This window comes from Micropterus salmoides, unplaced genomic scaffold (genome assembly GCF_014851395.1).
Source record: "Micropterus salmoides isolate LMB-PRFRI ecotype aquatic unplaced genomic scaffold, ASM1485139v1 Ms_hic_scaffold_1, whole genome shotgun sequence".
Lineage (NCBI taxonomy): Eukaryota > Metazoa > Chordata > Actinopteri > Centrarchiformes > Centrarchidae > Micropterus > Micropterus salmoides.
This window is the reverse complement of record NW_024040040.1, coordinates 64,709,925-64,731,288: the sequence shown is the minus strand read 5'-3', so window position 1 is coordinate 64,731,288 and position 21,364 is coordinate 64,709,925. Positions and strand designations below refer to the sequence as shown.

Below are 21,364 nucleotides of genomic sequence, written 5' to 3'. Positions count from 1 at the left end.
AGAAGACTACAATGGCTTATATGTACAACCATACCCAAAAGACATACATACAGTAAAATAAAATACAAAATCACAAATACATTTTTAATATTAGTAGTAATAAAAATTGCAAGTAATAAAATTAATAATGAGGGATGCAGGAGTAATTGCCTAATTTATAGAATGAACAACTGTTTATAAGAGTGCTCATTTTTGTTCTAACTCAAATATTTTCTGACAGCTGGGCATTTCTCTTTTGGTACACTGACAATGACACAGAGGTAATCTATTAAATGCATATTTTCCTTCCACAAGATAACTCCACAATAATTAATAGAAAACGTCTTAATTTGTTGATATTTGTTCCTTGAACTATGTCATACCACCACTGTCTGTTTAAACAGCAGGGACAATGATGGAAAACTAGAATGTGATCTGTGGTCTGACTTCATATGCTCTAAGACACAACAACGAATGTACCTTTTAAAGGCAATGTTATCTTTTCACGTCCACAACAACATGCTTCAGATGTTTTATTGTGCTTTTATTTTGAAAGTGATTTGGCCTTCTGCATCATCTATTGGTTTGGCAATGTTACTGAGGCACAGAAAAAGACAAAACTGTAACAACCACCAGTAAACTATTAGGGATTAAGTTACCAAGTATGTAAAGTATCTATAGAAAAAGAATGATAAATAAGAAAAATAACATTGTGGATGACGAGACACCTCCGCCTCTTCATATAAACTGTTGCCCTCTTGGCGACCAAATTGCATCCCTCTATTCACTAAAAATACACCAAATTGTTAATTTGTGCCACAAGACATGAAGGTAATCAGGTAATCCATATACAGTAAAACAAGCTGGATATTCAGCTGGTCTGGCCTCTGATCTGTGGCAAGGTGCAGGGTAAGTGCATCAGTATATCTGTTGGTGTCTCTGTGTCGTGATGATGCTTTCTGATTGTGCTGCAAACAAATTTCCCCAAGGGGACATATAAAGACTGATTGTTTCTCATTCTAATCTTCACTATGTCTAATATCTTGCATTTTTACAAAAATCCCAGACTAAGGACTACATTATGTGTTGATAAATTACTTAATTACTAAGTGTTTTCAAAAAATAGAAGCAGCAAGCAGTTTGAGTTCTTTATTGAGGGGGGGTGAATGTAGAAAAGGAGCAAACTTTATGTTTCAGCACCTTTATACAAGTTATAAAATTAATTGCTGGTTCTCTTGGTTCTCCTGATAAACACAAGAATTGGCTGCAGAACATTATATGACATGTAGACTTGGAGAAGGAGAAGCATTTAATTCACAGAAACCAAGCAACAGAAATATCTTAATTTAGAAAATCGCATTATATTTAATCACAATCTAGATTAAATTTACACATTTTGGAACCTGGGACTTTAAATCAGTGCACATTACATTAGCATGTAATATAAGTTAACAAAACACAAAAGGAATTTTACAAATGTAGTTACCTGGAATTAGACAGAGAACAAAAACCTCTTTAAATACTGGGTGCAGCTGTCTAAGGCATCTTTAATTCAATAGAAAAAAGATCTAGAAGTTTTATACAAAGCAGGAATGAAGCTATACAATGTCACATTATATTTTATTCCTTACACACTGTACAAAGTCCATTTCCTTCAGGGCTGGCAACGCCAACCACAACACTAGGCAGCGTAACTTTTGTTTTCTAATATCCTACATCTGCGTGTCTACCAGACACACACTGTACTTACATATTTAGAAATAAAAACATAAATATGAGCAGGCTCTGTCTACCCATCCCAATGGCATTGCATGTCTTTCAACACATTCTTGAAAAAATACACCAAATATTGGCCACCTAAGCTTTACGTTATCTGTCACTCCTGTGAAGCACTTTGAGGGAAACTGGTTCAAAGTGCCTTAAAAATAAATCTGACTTCAGCTTTTTGGTCAAATTTCTCTGTTGTGTACAGAGACGTTGTTGGATAATGTTTAGCAAGGCAGCACCATCCATTAAACATGTATGTCACAGTATTAAAACACGCCACAGAGACAATTTAACACTACCTGCTGTCTGATGGCACCACGCTAATTTGACCAAAAAGCTTATTTGACAAAAAAGTCTGCGTATTTCTTAAATGAAAGGAACTCTCATACAAGCTCAGAGTTCAAACTCACTCATGACGTGTTACTGAAAGGTCAATATTTTTACTGTATGTTGTTTTGTAAAGCAAAAGATATTAAAGTAACTTGAGTTAATACTGTACAGTAGGCCTAATGCTGGTCATCTGTATATCTACAAAAACTTCTCAAGTGTTAATTCAGAATTAAAGCTATCACATAGCTGGAACATGTACAAAGAAATTGATCGAAGGCCTGAGAAAAAGTTTTTTTTTTTTTCCCCATCTTGAGACGTGATTGTCAAGTCAGGCCAAATAATTGCAAATCTGATCATATATACAGCAATGCATAGGCTCTAAATCATCAAATCAAAATTATACATTAAGTAAAGCAGAACAGCAGAGTTACCCTGGAATTTAGTTGCTCTTATTTATCAGTACACATAGTGTAAGTAGGGCTGGGCATCGTTTGGTACAGGTACCAAAATCGTACTTTCTTGATACCTTACTTTACACTTAATTTATTTATATTTTCTCAAATATACATCATAACGACAATCAAACCCTTTAGGTTAACAAAAGAAGTTGTTAAGTTTATGTTAAATTTTATCTAAACACACACAGCCATTCAACAACTTGACCTAAATAAAAAAATGTCTAAAACAGAATTAAAAAAAAGATCTAAAAAAATCAGGGACTATGTGATAAAAGAACAAGTAAACATTGTGAATCTGGCCAAACATTCGACACCAACTCTCAATACTTCGATACTCAGTGCTAAGGACACATTTCAGTACTGGTCAGCACCAAAAAGAAGTTCGATACCCAGCCCTAGACATAAGCGTACCTGTTGTGGTATCCAAGATGGACAACCAACCATGCGACCTGGAGTGACCAGGTTTATCACCTGGGTGATCGACTCCTCGCATCACTAATATTTCACTGAATTACATCCTTAACACCTGGAGATTCAAAAGACCTATTTGACCTTACTTCTCAAACTTTAAAAACCTCTTGGACTGTTATCATCTCCACCCTTCACAACACCAGATGTTCTCCAGAAAGTTTTTGCAGTACCTCTCTTAATGGTAGAGCATTATAGGTAGCATACATAGACTCATATGGGAAATCTTCATTATTGTTTGGACGTCATCCAGACTAACATGCTTGAACAGGTTATCGGTACATGACTCATTGATAAAAGAGACTAAGCTGTCAAACCTCAACAGAAAAAAAATAATTAAAACTGTCTATAAACTCCCATAAGTTTCTTAAACCACCTGTAATAAGCATTTCTGAAGAATCCTCCAATCATCTGAGATGTTGAATGGGATCATATTTTCATATCATAGGCTGATATGAACACAACATACTGTTTGATCGCTCAGAAAATTTGGTAGGGCAGGTCAAATCTAAATGCTCTCTGTCCTGGTGTTCCACAGGGATCAATCCTGGGTCCTGTATTATTCTCCAACTGTGACATTGTGCTTAACCATAACAGTTGTTTTGACAGTATAAGCATTTGATGTACCGCTAAAAATGGGAAACTCTAGTCCTTTTAAAACCTCATTGATGTCCTTTCAGAATGTCCAAATTAATTAAAAAAGCTGTCTCCCCTGCCCTCAAATCAACCATACATGAGACAATATTTGAAACCCTACTAAGCTTTACTAAGTATGACATTCAATTTGTTTTAATTATCAAAGATGTTTAGTCTTGCCTCTCCCAGTTTAAGCAAGAACATGACTTTTGTAGCCTTTGCTGATGTTGAAATTGACCATCCTATCTTCTTGTTCCATTTAGACCACTATATTTCCAGCAAGAGTCAGGATCTTCACCAAGACATCACTGTACTACTCAAATTTCAGCAGCTCTTCTCACGTCTTATGTTTTGTTTGTTTGGAAATGGATTTTAATGAAAACTTTAAAGGCACAGTGACTTCAGGCCCTGAGCTGCATATTAAACCCCTTCCATGCCTGAGCTCAGCCTGAAGTGCTGCTCTTTTGTTCCGAAGTCTTGGCAGCTAAGTGACTGCATCTCAAACTGCCGTCAGAGATGCCAGGTCTTGGATCGCTCTGCTGGCCAGCCCGATCAGTACCGTTAAAGCAAACTTGAACTATAATGTTCATTTTACAGCCTCTTGGTATTTCTGCTGTAAAGTGTTACGCCTCTTGTTTTTAACTTTGTCTCATTCAGTTTCCTTTTTTATGTCAAGCTTTTCTAAATACCTTCTTTGTAAATCAATTTGTAATAATTGTATGGAAAAATGTTATAAATAGTTTATCATCATTATTAATTTTATGTATACTAGTATCCATATACACACTTTAAAAATTGCCAATTCCTTCTAAAGGATTTCAAAAGTCTTGTAAGAAGAGTTTCCCCCAACTTTCTGGGGTATACAGGTTTCATATCAGAAGAGACTCCTGCTGAAACCCAAATAGCTTAAAACAAAATCACCATTCCACTGAGGTAAAACAAATGTCTGTTAAATTTACAAAACATGGTGTTGAATTTTTTCCTTTTTTGGTGCTTCATAGCCAATTTCTGTGAGTTTCCAATGTTCCACAACAAACAAATTGAAAACCAAGCAGAGAACTCAAGAGAGGGAAACTGTGACCGGAGTCCTGGGGTCTTGATTTCGGCGTCTGAATAATTCTGTGTACGTTCTTCCACCAGAGAAGTTCATAAATAAGCAAGCAGAGTTAAGCATCTGTGACAGAAGCCTCGCCATCTCAACACTGTCTCAAGAGATGGTTCTGGTCTCCGCTCAGACCAGAGAAAATAAACAAAGATAAACTATTATTAATAGATTTGCTGGATCAGTTTGAAGAATTTCTTTGTACACCACGCTACAGTGTCCTAGAGGAGTGAGAGGGCATAAAGGGACTTTTTTTTTGGAGTATTTACCATTACGGGATAAGTCACAGACACTCCCTTGGTATCGTCTCCTCTGCCCCTCCGTCCTCTAATACAGTCTTTAGTTTAAGAGAGTTTGTCTGCGTATACACAGGCAGCTCACAGGTTCTTGGTGTTTATGTGAGTCTTGTAATGCTTCGTCAGGTGGTCACTCCTCATGAAGCGTTTCTGACACTGGCTGCACTCGAAGCGCTTGTCTCCTGTGGGAGAAACGAGAAGAAAGCGACGGGGTAATGTTTTTAGTGTCAAATGTAGTGTCAAATATTAAGAGACCTGGGGCAACACAACAAAACTAAAAATATTTATAAAAGCATTTACTTAGTGCTGGGCAATAAATCAATAATACAATCATTGTACTAGCAGAGGACTAAAGTGTCATGTTATCATTTTACAAAACTCAGTTGTATGCTAGTACAAGAGAAGTTCACCGATTGTTTAGACGTCTGATAAGCAGGCTGTCATTTCACGAGCTAATGCTATGTATTTCATATACAGAAGCAGAACAGCAGAAGAAGAATGAATGCCCATGAAGTTCTGGCAATGACATGAGTGAGGGAGAATCAGATGGGGGAGAGACAATGGCTGGCATGGGTGGGGAAGTCTGTCTGTGTGTGCGTGTACTAAAATAGCAAGTTTTTATTACCGAAACTTCGTTTTTAAATTTGTTACAGCTAACCTAGTAGACCCAAGTGCAGGACTGAGAGAGGGAGGAGTTAGATAAAAGAGAAATATTTATTGCGGGATGGAAGGGCTATCGGAGATTAAGCCCGGGAAGAGCAAGGCGGACAGGAAGACTAGATGCTGCAGAACCAGGTTGGTGGCTGCTGTACAGAGCAGGTGGGACACCATAGCTTCAGAGTTCAGAGTGTGAGAATCTGATCTGGGCAGGTCCAGAGCAGAATACGGGAAGAGTTTAGCTGGGCAGGGATCCAGAGAGACGGGATTTCCAGTAACAGAAAATAACAACATATTATTGTGCAAAATTTGTTTTCAACTTTTATTATAGCAAAGGCCTACTAAATGTTCTTCTTCTACAATCGGCCTAATAATTATAAAAATGTGTTCATTATGTTGTTGTTTGTCATTAAATTATTAGCCGACAGTTTAATGATTAACTTTAAATTGTAGGCTATTTGACTGTTTTGAATCGTAATTAAATTAAGCAACTGTAAAGTTAATAAAGGCCATAGCTGCCACACTATAATTATCATCACTCAGTTTAAAGTGCTCCCACACAGCTGAGTGCTTCGCTTTGTTTTCCCTTTGATGTGAACTGGAGCGTTACATTCACTGCTGTGAGCGGAGGTCGGCACGCGAAAGAAAACTCAATATTAGAATCTCATAACTGAAAATCGAATGTGCACCCAATGATCGAATGTTCGAATATTCTGGTCCAGCCAAAGTTGATTGGAAAATTTTACAGCGTAAAAATAAACTTGTCCGTGCTCTCTAATGAACTATGTATTATTGATACCGTTTTTAAATGACAATACCTCAAACACATCTTTTCTCTACTACAATTAACCGCATTTAATTGTTTCACAATTCATCAAGTACCCATCTATACTTCAGGATGAGGGTTCACATTAGTGATCCAGATGATGTATGCCATTGTGTGTGTTTACAAGTGTGTTTCTGTGTCTCCAGCAGACAGACCTGTGTGCGTCCTGGCGTGCCGCTGCAGCTCGTCGCTGCGTGTGAAACGTTTCCCACAGAAAACCCAGTTGCAGACGAAGGGCCTTTCACCGGTGTGCAGCCGGACGTGAGCTCTGAGCAGCGACGTTTTCCTGAATGTCTTCTCACAGCCGGGGACGTGGCAGATGTGCTTCCTCTTCCCCACCTCCCCGGGCCTGCAGAGTGCGCACACACAAACACAAATCATGAGACATTCAGTTTTTATGGTAGAGCTGAGCATTCAAGTAACAGCTAACACCATTTGATTTGGCATTAAAAAGTTTAATTTTCCATATTCCCTTAAGCATTACAATATTAAATCAGTTCTTGTGTCCTCAATGAATGTTTCTCTCAGCCAACAACAGCCAGGAAAATCTGGGCATGTAAAATGTAATACTGGCACATATTCGTCCATCTCTTGACACAGACACACCTCTTGTCTGCGTCTTTACAATTGGGGCAGGTGCAAGCCATGCGTCGCTTCTTTTCTCCTGGCTGGCCGGGCAGCTCCAGGGTGAGAGTCTGGTCTACCTGGATGGCCTGTTGGCCCTGCGTTGTTGCCAGCTGGAGCCCTCCGCCCTGCATCGTCTGCACCGTTAGATGCTGCTGGCCTGACAAACACAGAGACAGACGCATGGTAAGAGACGCAGCAGGGCTCCTGCAAGGTCCGCCAATTGCCTCTAAAATCTAATTAGTCTACCAGCTGACTGCCATGAGTCAAAGTGGACTGAAAATCAAATTAATGATTAATTAACATTGCAGACACATGAAAGCAAAGAGCTGAAAATATGTCTAAACAAAGAGAATTTTTATCAGGAGTCGATAAAGACTGTGGTTGCTGGTTTTTCCCATCTTTTAAAATGTTGACAGTTGATTTTTACGTTTAAATAAGAAAACTCAAAATGTCATCTAATATTCATGGTAGATATTTTCTGCTGATTTTAGTTATTGCCCCTTAGCCGGGCAGTAACTGAATATTACCCTTTATCTACATTCAGTCAAATTGTATCGCAATGATAGGACCACCAACTGTGTTATCTAATTTAATTATTTCTAACTATTAAAGATCAACAACCAACAGAAACAAACTAACAAACATCAACTCACCCCCTGCGTTGGTGATGGTGACAGGAACTCCTTGAACTTGGACCCCGTTGATGCTGATCGTCTGCACTGCCTGAGATGCTGTGGAGAGCTGTGATGTATTCAACGCCATCATTCCCCCCGCTGGAGCAATTTTTGCTAGAGTCCGTTCCTTCCTCCCCCCTAGCGTCCTCTTGGTGCCAGTCGGTGGCGAGTTGGTGGGGGTAGCGACCGAAGTGGTGGGAGTTGTTGTCGTGGAGACCGAGTCTTGGAGCTGAACAGACTGCCACTCACCCGATGCCGTTTTGAAGAGGATCTGAGGGAAGAAAACCTAAAGTTTAATTTAAACTGGACTGTGCAGTGAGATTTGAGTTTGTTCCCTCAAAGTTTACATCACTGCATGTTATCCTATGGAGAGAAAATTCAACAAGTTTTACATATATAAAAAAAGAAAGCAAAACAATTTATTATCAATGAATTACACATTTTAAATAACAGATGGATAAAGTGATTTTGCAACTTGAAAACAGATAGTTTAGAATAGAAATGGCAATAGCTAAAATATATATAGTGACAGCTTTTTTCAAATAAAGCTTTTCCATTTTAATCTTTTTTATCTTGGTCTTCCTCCATCAGTTGAACAAAACTGAAAATTTACCATCATGCTAGACGCTCTGTCAGGTTGTACTTACTAACGTCAGGATACTAACATGCTCACAATGACAGACTGGACCAAAGTGTTGGAGCGAATGGCCAGACCAACACTGCCATCTCTTCAGCCCCTTCACACCTGAAAGGCTGCAAGGTCTGAACCAAAGTTCATGTTTTTATACATTTTGATACATTCGGTTAGTTAGCGCACTAAAGAACTTCACATCAGTGTTTCCCATACGTTCATTTATTTGTTGCAGCCCGCCACAATATCAACGCTGACCGCCACATATTGATTCTCAATTTTTAAAATTTAAAATTTGATTGCAGAGCTGCAGGCAGCGCGTATTCACACAGCACATCCTCTCGCTCGTCCCTCTCTCTCTCGCCATCTCTGTCTCTCACGCTGTCAATGTCGCGACCCAGCTTAAAATAATTATTAGCCAGCATGTAAGGAGCGTAGCTAATCAGGAGAGCTAAGTTAATGTTAGAATACAGCTGGGTTTAGTCAATATTGACTGCACACACAGTTCCGTGGGAGGTTTTGACAAGAATGAATGAATGAATGAATGAATGAGGGATAAACAGATGCATTTCGTTGCCACTATATTGTTATTATTATGGCATTACTACCTGCAGCACCAACAAGACTCAAGGCTAGTTCAAATTTGGCAAAATAAATCTCCTTTTGTATATCGGCGCCGATAGGCAGGAAAGAAGGACAAGACAGCAAGCGATCCTTCTGCACCTCCGTTTGAGGAGAGACAAAAGAGGTGAGTTTGTTGTGAGTCTGTTTCAAAAGATGAGCCGTCACAGGAGATTTATAATTGTGTCCTTAATTCAGTGCATTTCTCCGTGCGTTTGTTTATTTCTGGTTTACACAGGAACCACCGCTAGACATGATTACAACACATGGATAATTATTATTACAATGAATAAAAAAAAAACAAATACTCAGTAAAACCTTTTTCAGATGCGGTGTAAATTAGTTTTAGACAATATGAATAATAAAAGTAACTGAATGCTATTTCCTTGTAAAGAAACTTTACTTTAGCACTGCTATGAGTGGTGATTTTTAGAGGTGGAAAGTAACGAATTACAATTACTCGCGTTACTGTAATTGAGTAGTTTTTTGTGTACTTGTACTTTTTAAAGTCGTTTTTATAATCTACAATTTTACTTTTACATAAGTATGTTTTATTTTAAGTATTGTACTTCGCTACATTTTAGATTACATCCATTACGGAGTAAAAAACTTCACGCACACGGTCGTTGATCATTTCCTCTGGCGCTCCTGATTTTACACATGATCCATGATGATCCGGAAAAATAAGCAAAATTAGCATGTCATGTCTTATTAAGAGGAGCCAAGCTCCCCTGTAGTTCGCACACTGCTTGTACCGCGGGAAGTAGTAAAAGAAGTTTTCATAGTTTGGTAAGAGGCTTAAAAAGAGGCTTGCTCAAATTAGCCACAAAGTCATTGGTGCATGACATTGCTAATGTTGGTTGGCACTAGCAATCTGCTGGTAACTAGCTAATTATGCTTAGGCCAGGGTTTTCCCTGCATAGAGAAATTTTTGGCGCCCCCCAAAGAAGTTTAGTAGTGAGCGCCAAAGGAAAATCACCAGCGTCCAAATGATAAGAATTGAAAAATAAAAAAAACCCACAACCTTTCAAATCCTCTCTGAATGTGTTTAAAGGGCCAAACAACTGTTGAGCAAGCAGAAACATAAACTTAAATGAAACATCTCTTACTTACTTACCTCTCCTCTCATCCACAGCCGCTGGATTTTACACATGCAGCAGGCGCTGGATTTATAAACCAGCTGCTGCGTAGGTTTAACTGCACCTGAACGCTCTGATACGAAGCTCGCACTAATGACTTGCTGTTATTTCTCACCATCTAAAAGCCGTTTTTGCTTGAAGTGTGCCGGTATTCACCGGTAATGTCACTTTTACATTTTACTCTTTGGCGTACCGGCACCGGCACTCTTCTCTGCCATCTCCAGATCAGGTTTCTGGTCACTATGTGACGCTCACCTGTTCCAGACCACCATGTAGAGCATTTTTCTTGCACAATAATTGAATGACTCAAAACAACCCGCAAAAATGAAACTGCAGTTTTGTCCAACGGGAATTAATATTATAGGCTACTAATGGTAAGCTATAGTAGCCTGTACGATTATCTGAAATTATAATGAATATACAAACATCAGCCCTAATCAAACCTTAACCACAGTGGTGTAGGCTAATATCAGAAAATGGTTTCTTTGTGAAATAGATGAATCTCAACTAATAAACTATCTGTAGGCAGATTATCCAAATAAAGTGTTAACTGTAAATATATTATTATACTAACATTATACTTTCTATTTAATGTTATAATATTTATTAATAAACTAATTTATACCTTTACTCCTCCAGGTTGTGGATATATTTTGTTTATCAAATTGTCAGAAATAACTTCGGTCATAAGGTAACTCATTGCCTTTACTGAACACGTACCGATCATGCTTACCGTCGCGCAAAGTCACCCCACAAAGGCCCATTCTGAGCCTATGTTTATCATAAATTAACTTTGCCAATGTCTATGATGTTCCATTCAAATGACCACCTGTTTGAATGTAAATAACTTCATATACAGTCCAGTGCGGACCGCCATAGTCTAATCTGTTACGCCACAGATTCATAATGAAGCAAAAACATTCTTTAAACTTCCTACTTAATAACATAAAAGGTCTATAATATATATAGTATATTGTTTTGCACTATTGCTTTGGCAAAGTATTTGTCAAACAAACAATTTAGTTAAATAAGTAGGCCTGTAATAAGTATAAATAAAGTTATTATAGGATATATATATATAAAAAGTAACTAAGTAACATTTACTCTGCACTCGTAATCGTACTTTTACTTTAGTAGAATATTTTAGTAATCTTTCCACCTCTGTTGATTTAGAACAGTAATATTTGAGTCTATACATGTAGTCACTGGTGAACTTTTAATTTCACTTCACAACAGCATGAATGGCGGTCAGGGCTGATAAAACAGTTCAATTTTAAACAGTGGTTTTGAAGTGAGAGAATGTCTGAATGGATACCTGTGTTGGTGTTGGGTCTGTTTGAGTGACCTGCAGGTTCGAGGAGACTGACTGTCTCTGTGGGACGGTCGGCAACGTGGCAGAGGCGGCCTGCACCACCTTCAAGGCCTGCTGGGGGATCTGAACAAGCTGAGACTCCGGTTTGGACTGGACCAGCTGGACCTGCTGCACCATAGCTGGCTGCCCGGGACTCTGCACGATCAGTAGGTTGTTACCTGCCTGCAAGTCCAGAGACAAGAGAGGTTAGCCTGTGGTGTTCAGGTACGAGGCTTTTAGCCAACGCTCACATCTGGAGAGAGCGGGATGGGCATTTTCAGTAAAAATAGTATTCGATAGTCGCTTGGAACTATTTGATCATTCATCCAGTGAGAGTGCTTTGCTCTCAAAGAACTGAGTCTTTGTAGACTTGTAAAATACTAGCTTTACCTGTGTTGCCTTTTCTAGATGTTTGGTCATGAACTGTAGTTGGTTGTAGCACTGCAACCTGAGCCTCAAGCCCATCTCACAGTGCTGTAGCCGAAATGAACATGCAACACACATTTTCCAAAAGCCTGTAGTGACGTGTTGCTACCAAGCGCCGGTGAAAACACAGAAAATTTTGATATTCCTAGTGTGACGATTAATCAGTGACAATTCAATGTGTTGGGCTTAAGGTTGCTCATATACAAGAGAACTAGGTCAATAAACCCTGTAATAGCGAAGTTATCGGACCATCTCACGACTAGGCCGCCACAAATTTATATAACTTTTAATGAAACCTGCACTATTTTAGCTTTTGGCCACTTGAGGGCAGCAGAACAAGCTGTAAACACTGACATGACATTTTAACACCATATAAAGGTGATATGGTGACCAGTGGTTTATTTACACATCCAACAGACGCCACACTCTTTTCCTTTTACTCTGTTTTGCACTGGACCCTCTTCTCAGGAAAATATCCAGCTCTTTTTTTTTTTAGAGCTTTTGTTTTTGTTTTGTTTTTTTTACAAACAGCTGCCTGCCTCTGGGTGGTGAGAGTCTGCCGAAACAGCAAAGTTTAAGTCTTAAAATAAAAACAATGATCTGCAGAGTCTAATAATTATCTGCATTGTTAATATTAAAATATGTACCATAGGAACTTTTTGTCACAAGATAGCTGTAGGTGGCAGATCTAAGCCAACAATTAAATACTGATTAAGTTTGGTTCAGTCAATGAATCAATTTGTCAACTGGCAGAAGACTTAAGTATGATAATCTCTTAATTGTTAAGCTTTTTTCATTAATAGAGATTTTATTTTTTAAAAACCACATAATTGTAAATTCAACAACTTTGTGTTTGAGACTGTTGGTGGGCAAAACAAACCACTCACTGTATGTCTGAATGAGAAATTCAGGGTTCACTTGCTGCTTTTTTGAGCACTTTCAACTAAATCTGTGGAAATACAGAAGATCAGCTCCATCAACATTTAACTGTTGGCTCAATCAGGCCCAGAGCAGCTCGATGCTTGTACTGCTACATGTGCCTGTGCAGTTTGCCTTTGGTACTTTTCTGCAGCAGCAGCCAGATGTACCTGAATGATGTTGTCGCCAGCTTCTATCAGGATGGTCTCCATCTGCTCTGGGGGTGGGGAGGCCGCCTGCGCAGGAGGAAGATGCGGAGGATAAGCAGCCAGAACCACTTTCTTCTTCCTCCCTCGTCGTCCCTTTGCTGAAGCGGGAGTGGCAGCTGCAGTCTCTGTGATGATTTGGGTCCCGCCCACCTCTCCGGTCGCCACATTGAGCGGCAGTGTGAGCCCGCTGGGCAGCTGCACCATGTTTGCAGCAGAGTTGTTTGGCTTGCGTGACTTTGGGGAGGGCTTGATGGCTACAGTCTTCTGCGGTGTGACTGGAGTGGTGGCAGCCGCAGGGGCCGGTACGGTCATGGGCGTGGTGATGATGGCCTGGTTGGTGCCTGGTATGAGCTGGATCTGACCTCCCTGTGGCATCACCTGTATAGTCTGGGTGCCCTGGATCTGCGGTACCATCTGGTACTGGATGTTGGTGGGGGCCGAGGTGTTGGTGCGGGCAGGGCTCTGCTGGATAGTGAGCACAATGGGACTGCCGGGGGCTGTGGAGCCCAGGCCGGCGGGTAGCTGGATCACATTGCCTTTGGCTGAAAGGAAACTCAGGTTTTTGGGCGGAGCGGGGGCGATGGGGGCCGGCTTTATGGGGAGAAGCCTGCGAGGCTGCGGCTGAGATGGAGGAGAGGTGACAGGAGCCTGAGCAGCAGGAGGGCCGATTTTACTACAGGTGGCAGCCAAGAGGGCCAGAGGAGAGGGCTGGGTGTCCTGCCGGGACAAACACAGTCAACAACAACAACTGAGATCCAACACACAGTGTGCATTAAAACCAGTCTGACAGGAAACAGTTTAACACTAAGAGAAAAATAAAGTAGGAGAGCGAGAGATAAGAAGCTAAAATAAACAAGTGAAGCGAAACCAACAGCTAAGCCTTCATTTGTTTTGTGCAAATAATAACCAATCAGCCACGTGTATTCATTGATCATTTCACTTCAATAAACAAATTTAAATTAACAAGTCAACATTTAAGAATAATAACACGTTTAAAACGTATGCAATATTCCAACGAACTGAAACTGAAGATGCAGTTGAAAGCCTGTTCTCAAAAGGTCAAAACTGTGTTTCCATGCAAAGATAATTAGTCTCATATCACAATATTGTTTTATATTGATGTGATAACTGGTAAACTGGTAAAGGAGAACATTTGTTATCAGGATGCCTTACTATATAAGATCACACTTCATGTGTGAAATGCTTCAACAAGTACAAGTTCATTCATTTCAAATGGGAGAATCAGCCGCTCACATACGATCCTGGCACAAAAATGTTCCTAAAGCGTGCAGTGACATGAAGCTACCATGGGTTAATGGGTTGCTGTCAGGAGAGTTCAACAGCACTCACTTGTGTGGAAGCGGTGGAAGGCTGAAGGTATTCGCTGGGACTGACAGCAACAGTGGTGGCCATACTGTCCTGTTGTTCTGGAAAACACACAAACACTGCAGAGTCAGATTCAGTGGTTAGGCTTTTTAAGGACACAAGACATTCCTACAACACAGATCTAGCACTATAATATCTCACTGTATCGCCACATGGTCATTAAACAGCATCAGTTACACAAATGAAGTCATTAATTACACTAATTAGTGATTTAACTTGCAAATATTTCCATATTAACATATTCATCTTCACCACATGTGTGGAGTGTTAGTGTATAATTCACATTTCTTAAACATTAAGGATTGCAAGAGGTTTTTTCAAATTTCTGGACATAATAACTAATTGATTAATCGAGAAAATAATCCGCAGGTTAATCAATTATAATAAATACTCGTTAGTTGCAGCACAACCCTTTCACCAGACATCGAGCCACCTGGTTTTCAAAGTTAGCTGACTGGCTATGACAGCTTTTTTGTTTGGTCCTTGAAAAGTATAAACGTCTTTTAATTTTTTTATTCTATTTTAATTCTCCTTTTATTTTCTTTGTTTATCTTACCCAATAACTTTGCAGTGCAGACTCTTCTATGACTGTATTTTAATTGTATGGTTATGCTTGTATTTTAACACAATGTCTAGCACCTTGTATTGCTATTTAGCACAAAAGGTGCCTGATTTACTGGTTGATCTTTGACAAACAAATATCAAGCTACTGGAAACGATTCAGATGCTCTCTAAGCAAAGTAAAGCACTACTGGGCAGCAGTCAAAGCATTATCTAAGGGAGAGACAAATCTTATTGAGCATATTATATGTCTGTTAACACAGTCAGCTGAAGTACATGATGGGCAGACTGCCCAACAGTTTAAGAGCAGAGTAAATCTTCAGTACCAGGCAATGCTGCCTAATGGCCAAAATAGGTTGAGGCTGTTATTGTCAAACAGAATTGGGTAAAGGGGTCCACATAGGATTTACACTGAGTCACCCATCCAACTATTGCCTGAACTGCAATACAGCTTGTACACAAAGGTTTTTTGTTTAATAGAATATACACTAATACAAATTCAAGTGCATAAAAGACAAATTCAAAGGTAGGCAGTCTGCATCTGCTGTAGCCTCCCTATTAGTGTTTTCATTTGTGGTTTTCTGCAGCAATAGTGCTTGGGGGGGGTGTAAAATAAACACAAAAATATATATTTGTAGTATTTAAGTACATCCCTTTGAGCTCGAGGCACATTAACTGGTAAACACTTGAAATCAAATAGCAGGTGACACGTAATCACATGACAGCCACAGAGGGCTGTTTTGGAGGCCAGCAATAGTAGTGAGAAGTGCACAGGCTGCTTGGTGCGAAATGATTCCTCACAGATCTACTCCAACTGCACGAGATGCTGATTTTATGATTGCACTGATGAGCAATTAAAGTAGAGCAGGTTGTGCTGCTAAAGGAAAGTATAACCAGAACTAAGAAGAAAGAAATATCTTGCAATTTAAAGAAGAAATAACCCGCAACCTAGTTTATTCAAACAATCTTTTGACAATCTGAATGAAAAAACCTGGTCTGCTGCAGACACACACAAAAATTAAGCTTTAGGTCGACATAACATGTCTCCTTGCTTGTCTTGCACCCCACATGAACAATATGCTCGGGTTATTTTGTAGATATATATAGAAAGTAACGTCAATACAGATAAATATAACTGATTATGAAAAGGTTAAGATATGCAAGGGTGTGTCGCCTCCAGCTAGCATATTTGTTTGAATTACGAAACTGAGACAACTTGAAAAACAAGTTTAATTTTTTTTATTATTATTATTATTATTATGCACTGGACAGATTTCTTTCCTCCAGATGGCTAGAAAACCACTAAAAACTGCCATGTATTTATTTTTCTGAACACATATGCTTAGCTCTGTGACGCACTGTAATAGTAATATATGAAAGGCACAAACAAAGATAGGGCTGCAACTAACAATTATTTTCATTATCGTTTAATCAGTCGATTATTTTCTCGATTAATCGATCAGTTGTTAGGTCCAGAAAAAAGTGAAAAACATCTAAACATCCAAATGTCTTCTTTTGTTCACATCACAAATATATTCAGTTTAGTCTCACAGAAGTAAAGAAACCAGAAAATATTCACATTTGAAAAGCTTTAAAAAAAAAAAAAAGGACTCAAACTTATTAATCGATTATCAAAATAATTGGCAACTAATTTAATAGTTGACAACTAATCATTGCAAGTCAAAGACAGATAATTCAACACACAAAAGATATGATGTTTGTTATTAGCAAGTTAAAACGCTAATATATTGTATTTTCTGCCACCGATCACTCTTTCGTCTGCTGATCAGTTGACCAAGAGCAGTTTCCTCTTTTATAGCTGCCTGCCTCATTGAGTGAACATATTATAAAAACAGCTGTGGGTCATGGTGTCTTAACCTCACTGTCAAACCAAAAAAATAAAAAATAAAACTTTCACTCGGGAACATCTCAGCCTGCTGAACCACAAATCTCTGGACGTACCAACGTGGACGGGGTGATTAGAGTTGCTGCAGTAACTAAGCAGACAGCTTCACAACACTGAACACTGCTTCAGCAATTTTTCAACCACTAGCCAGTTCTGCGAGTGTGTCTTTAAGCCCTTCTAGTAATGCACACACAGAAGGAAAAAAAACACAGTGAGGCCTCAAAATAGCGCCGCCATCAAACACATACTGTCGGTTTGGTTTGCTGTGGACAAGCGGCTAACGTTAGCTAGCTAGCTAGCAATTCTAAATAACCGGGGCAACCTAAAGTGGCTAGCATAGTTTCAACAAATAAACGAACCAAGATAGGACCGTTACTTCACCACACTCTGTATTTTATTGATGAATATATGGGTGGGGGGAAAGCACGGCCATATTTGGCAAGACAAATAAGTAAAAGCACCAGCCACATAGCTTTACCCTAGCATATTTGGCTAGCAGACGCGTAGCTAGCTAGCAAGTCAAACTCTCTTTGATATCGTTACAGAAAAAAGGCAGCCCTTTTCCGGAAGTGCATTGCTTATTGTGGTTCACAAAACTGCCCGAGTCCTCCTAAAACATACTTATTCGTACCGCATAACGTCCGGTGTTTTTCTGCTCAATGCAAATATAATGTTTTACGAAGTAGAATGTAATATAAACACCAATGTTTTAATTCCTACCCACCGCTCATGACGACATTCGCTCACCGTGAGCCTTGAAGACCGAGCCCATGGAGGAATCCGCCCGCGCTGCTGCACCAATCCCCGGACAATGGAGCGTTGAGCGACGGCCGTACCGATCAATCAGCTCGAGCTGTCTACGTGATTGAAATTCGACTGAGCCAATCCCAGCATGATATTTTTGTACGTCGGAGGATGGATGACTGTTTGACCAATGGGATGTCGAGATTGCACTCTGCAGGGGGCGTGTCCAAAGGTAAACCTCTAACAAGCGAGTGCCCTATTACAGCGAGAAGACGGTTTCACTGACGTCCCTAACGACCAATGTGATTATTGACAGGCAGTTCGGTCAATACAAGAATGACAACCATGTTGATCAATGAGCTTTGAGTCTCTGGTGTGTGTGACCTGTTTAAACTGTCCCATGCTTCATTATCAGGAGCAGCCCGTTATGTGTTACTACAACAGAGACTACACTAAGCTAGTATAAACGGATTATACATTGATTTTGAAGCCGTGGCTATGAACATATCATGTAGTGCTATTTTTCTTGGCTTGCTAATGACTTGTAGTTAATTACTGTGTAGTTAAAGACACCAGGCTCACATGGGTATGGTATGCAAGCTGTTGTCTATTTGATCATATTGTTATTCAATACACCCTGCACAGTAGGCTGTAGCTTGACCCTAAAAGGCTCTTTGACCTAGTATTTGGCTCCATGCATGTGTAATAACAGCTAATCCAGTAGTGGATATAGCATTCTACTCTTCAGTTTTGTGAAAACAACAATGCTCTAATGCTAAAGCACCGCTAAACATTATAAGGTATACTATTTGGATATGTTACACTCATAGTGACTGCAGTAAATGTAATGGAGTAAAAAGTACAATACGTTCCTCTGACATGTAGTGGAGTAGAAGTATAAAGTAGCATGAAATGGTAAAATGTAAATACAGTACACTTCATTACTTTCCACCACTCAGCTCTCATTAATCTAATTTCCAGCAACAGCAGGTGGCATTTTTCAGAAAATAATTCTCTGATAAAATCAATGTTTCCTACCATACTTAGAGACAGGAACCCAGCAGTCCCAACAAAGACTGGGTTTCAGATCAAGTTCAGGTTTGGTAAATTTCAAATGTAATTTAGTGAGAAGTTTCTCTTTTTACTGTCAACTCTGACTTTTCCAATCATCTATTTCAAAATGTATTGCCAATGCACTGCATCAGCCTCTCAAGCTAACTTCAATACAGGAACCAAAATAAAATAAAAATATAGCTTCAAGTTTGAGGTTGGGTTAGGCTAGGGCCATGGAAAGGTGGGTTTGTGTCTGCGTCCCATGCAGAACTCGTTACCCTTAGCACCAAAATGGCAGTTAAAGTTGGTGAGGGGTAGTGATGGCGCAGTGGATAAGACACATGCCTTTGGTGTGAGCAACCTGGGTTCGAATCCACTGTGAGACAATGTGTCCCTTATATAAAAGTGTCAGCTAAATAAATATAATAGTTGGCAATGACAGGCGCTGGTGAAGAAAGTGGAACAGCTTAAGAGTCAGTTATATATCTTAGGAGAGACCAAACCAGAGCTAGAAGGAGGATGAATACTGGACTTACATTCATTCAGGTGGACACAAACACAGCCCCAATATGTTGATGTGTAACACAACAATAATATGTATGGTTCTGCCCCAAAGTGAACATCAGTGCAGCATTTAACACTAGATAATTCTACAGACTATTTGTGATGTTGGACTTGGAACTTGATCACCTCAGACACTTTTTTAAGCTTCGCCCCACCTGATAACTTAATTGGCTGTGTTTTTCTATGCAGACACTGAAAGGATGATGAGATTTAATACTGACTAAAAACCTTTTATTAATTTTAGCAAAGATTATCCAAAATGCAGACTGGTTAGGCTACATGGACTCAAACCAGATTTTTGTACTTGTCTTTTTGGTTTAGTGTTGGCCCCAGCCCATAAAGAAAGGCTGACATGATCCCAGCTTTGCCACTAGAGGCCTTTCACCTTGTAGAGAAAATGTTCCATTCGTGGCCGTCAGTCCCATCTGTCGTCCCCCCCCCCCCGGCACTTTCAGCCAACATGTAAGCTAGAAGGAGCTGTCCCTCTTTCTCAGTGGATCACTCCCCTTGACTGTTTTCACATCCACAATGCATGCGGCCCTTTTCATATAGGCTTTTCCCAAAGAGCACACTTGACCTTATTCCCATGCAGTTGTGTCCATTTCTTCCCAGTGCATCCTCTGGGTTTTTAAAATGTAAAGAGTTCTGCTTTTAGCTGAAGCACTTTCTCCCTCTTCACCTCAAGTGTGCTGTAGTTGGCGGATGCAGATACTGTCTATCACCGTCTCCCCAGGCACCTCAGAGCCTCAGAGAGAAAGAGCTGCATAATTTAACTGGGATATCTCACTCTTTTCACTTAACAGGCTTCATGAGCGAGCCAAAGCCTTAGCTTTTCAGCCCTAAACATATCAAAGTGAATAACTGACTTTAAAAGTAAAACGCTTTCTATGCCATGAAACCTCCACCAGAAACTGTTGAGCAGCTTTACAGTGTTAACTCACAGAAATGGATGGATACCTCTATGTTGGCTGCTAAATAGTGTTGCATTCACTTTCTTTAACCTGGAAAGTAAACATTAAACATACCAGAGCTAAAATGAAATTAATCATTAGCTACTTTGATAATCTATTTTATCGTTTAAGTCATTTTATAAAATAATTGAGATGTTTTCAACTTCTTAAATGCAAAGTTTTTCCTATTTGTCTTTGTCATATGCAGTGGTCTGAAGTATTTCCATTTGATTTTACTTTCTACTCCACTACATTTGTCAGCTTTAGTTACCAGTTACTTTGCAGATTCAGATTATTAATACAAAAATAAAATCTACTAATAATTTATGCTGTATTAAGCTACTCGTATATAGTATATAAAGTACTTCAAATAAGCCCAACTAAAAAATTAGACATGCTTACACATAATGCATCACTAATTACACTCCAGTGAGATAATATACAGTATATTATTCTGAATGAGACATTCTGCATAAATTAGTACATTTATTTTCGATAACTTAGGAAAATTTGGATGTTAATACATTTGAATTTGAATGATAATTTTGCTTATAACAGAGTATTTATACATTGTGGTTTTACTACTACATAAATAAAATATCTGATGACTTCTTCCACCACTGAGTAAACTGAATATCTTTGGGTTTATAATTGTTGTGTGCAACAAAACAAGTAGTTTTAAGAAGCCATCTTAGGCTCTGGGAAGCTGTGTCAGGCATTTCATAGACCACACGATTAATAGGATTTTTTTATGGTTATTTAACACATTTCAGTCACAAACTGTTGTTTATAGTGGTTGGGCTTGTTGTAATCATAATGCAGGAATAAATGTGGATGTGTGTGGAAGAGTTGTCTTCTGCGGTGCTCAGATCCAGGACACTGAAATCATTTGCTCTGTATTTATATCTGTAAATCTGGGTCTTTTAAAAACAATGGGGGGAATTTAGTGACATTAGTGGATATTTTAAAATTGGATTCCAGTATTTATTAGGCTAAACATATGCACATTTGTCTATTTTTAGGCCAACAAATGAAGCAGGGATTAAATATTGCTGACTTTATTCCTGGCAATGTTAGCCCCATTA

General features: G+C 39.2%; 1 protein-coding gene across 3 annotated transcripts; it reads right to left on the bottom strand.

Annotated features, from left to right (window-relative positions):
- Positions 1-1,114: 1,114 nt before the first annotated feature.
- sp2 (sp2 transcription factor) lies at positions 1,115-17,775 on the bottom strand. 3 transcript variants are annotated; one of them, XM_038712003.1, is made up of 8 exons: positions 17,716-17,766; positions 14,466-14,542; positions 13,077-13,832; positions 11,527-11,745; positions 7,800-8,091; positions 7,126-7,303; positions 6,675-6,868; positions 1,115-5,218 (listed from the first exon to the last, which is right to left on the bottom strand). In XM_038712003.1, the coding sequence occupies exons 1-8, from the start codon at positions 17,738-17,740 to the stop codon at positions 5,118-5,120; spliced, it is 1,842 nt and encodes a 613-aa protein (XP_038567931.1). In that variant the 5' UTR covers positions 17,741-17,766; the 3' UTR covers positions 1,115-5,117. The 3 variants fall into 3 exon arrangements, with proteins under 3 accessions (XP_038567931.1, XP_038567937.1, XP_038567945.1); XM_038712009.1 differs by having other exon boundaries at positions 5,118-5,218; positions 17,693-17,775; XM_038712017.1 differs by lacking the exon at positions 17,716-17,766 and adding an exon at positions 17,600-17,661 and having other exon boundaries at positions 5,118-5,218.
- Between the last annotated feature and the right edge of the window lie 3,589 nt (positions 17,776-21,364).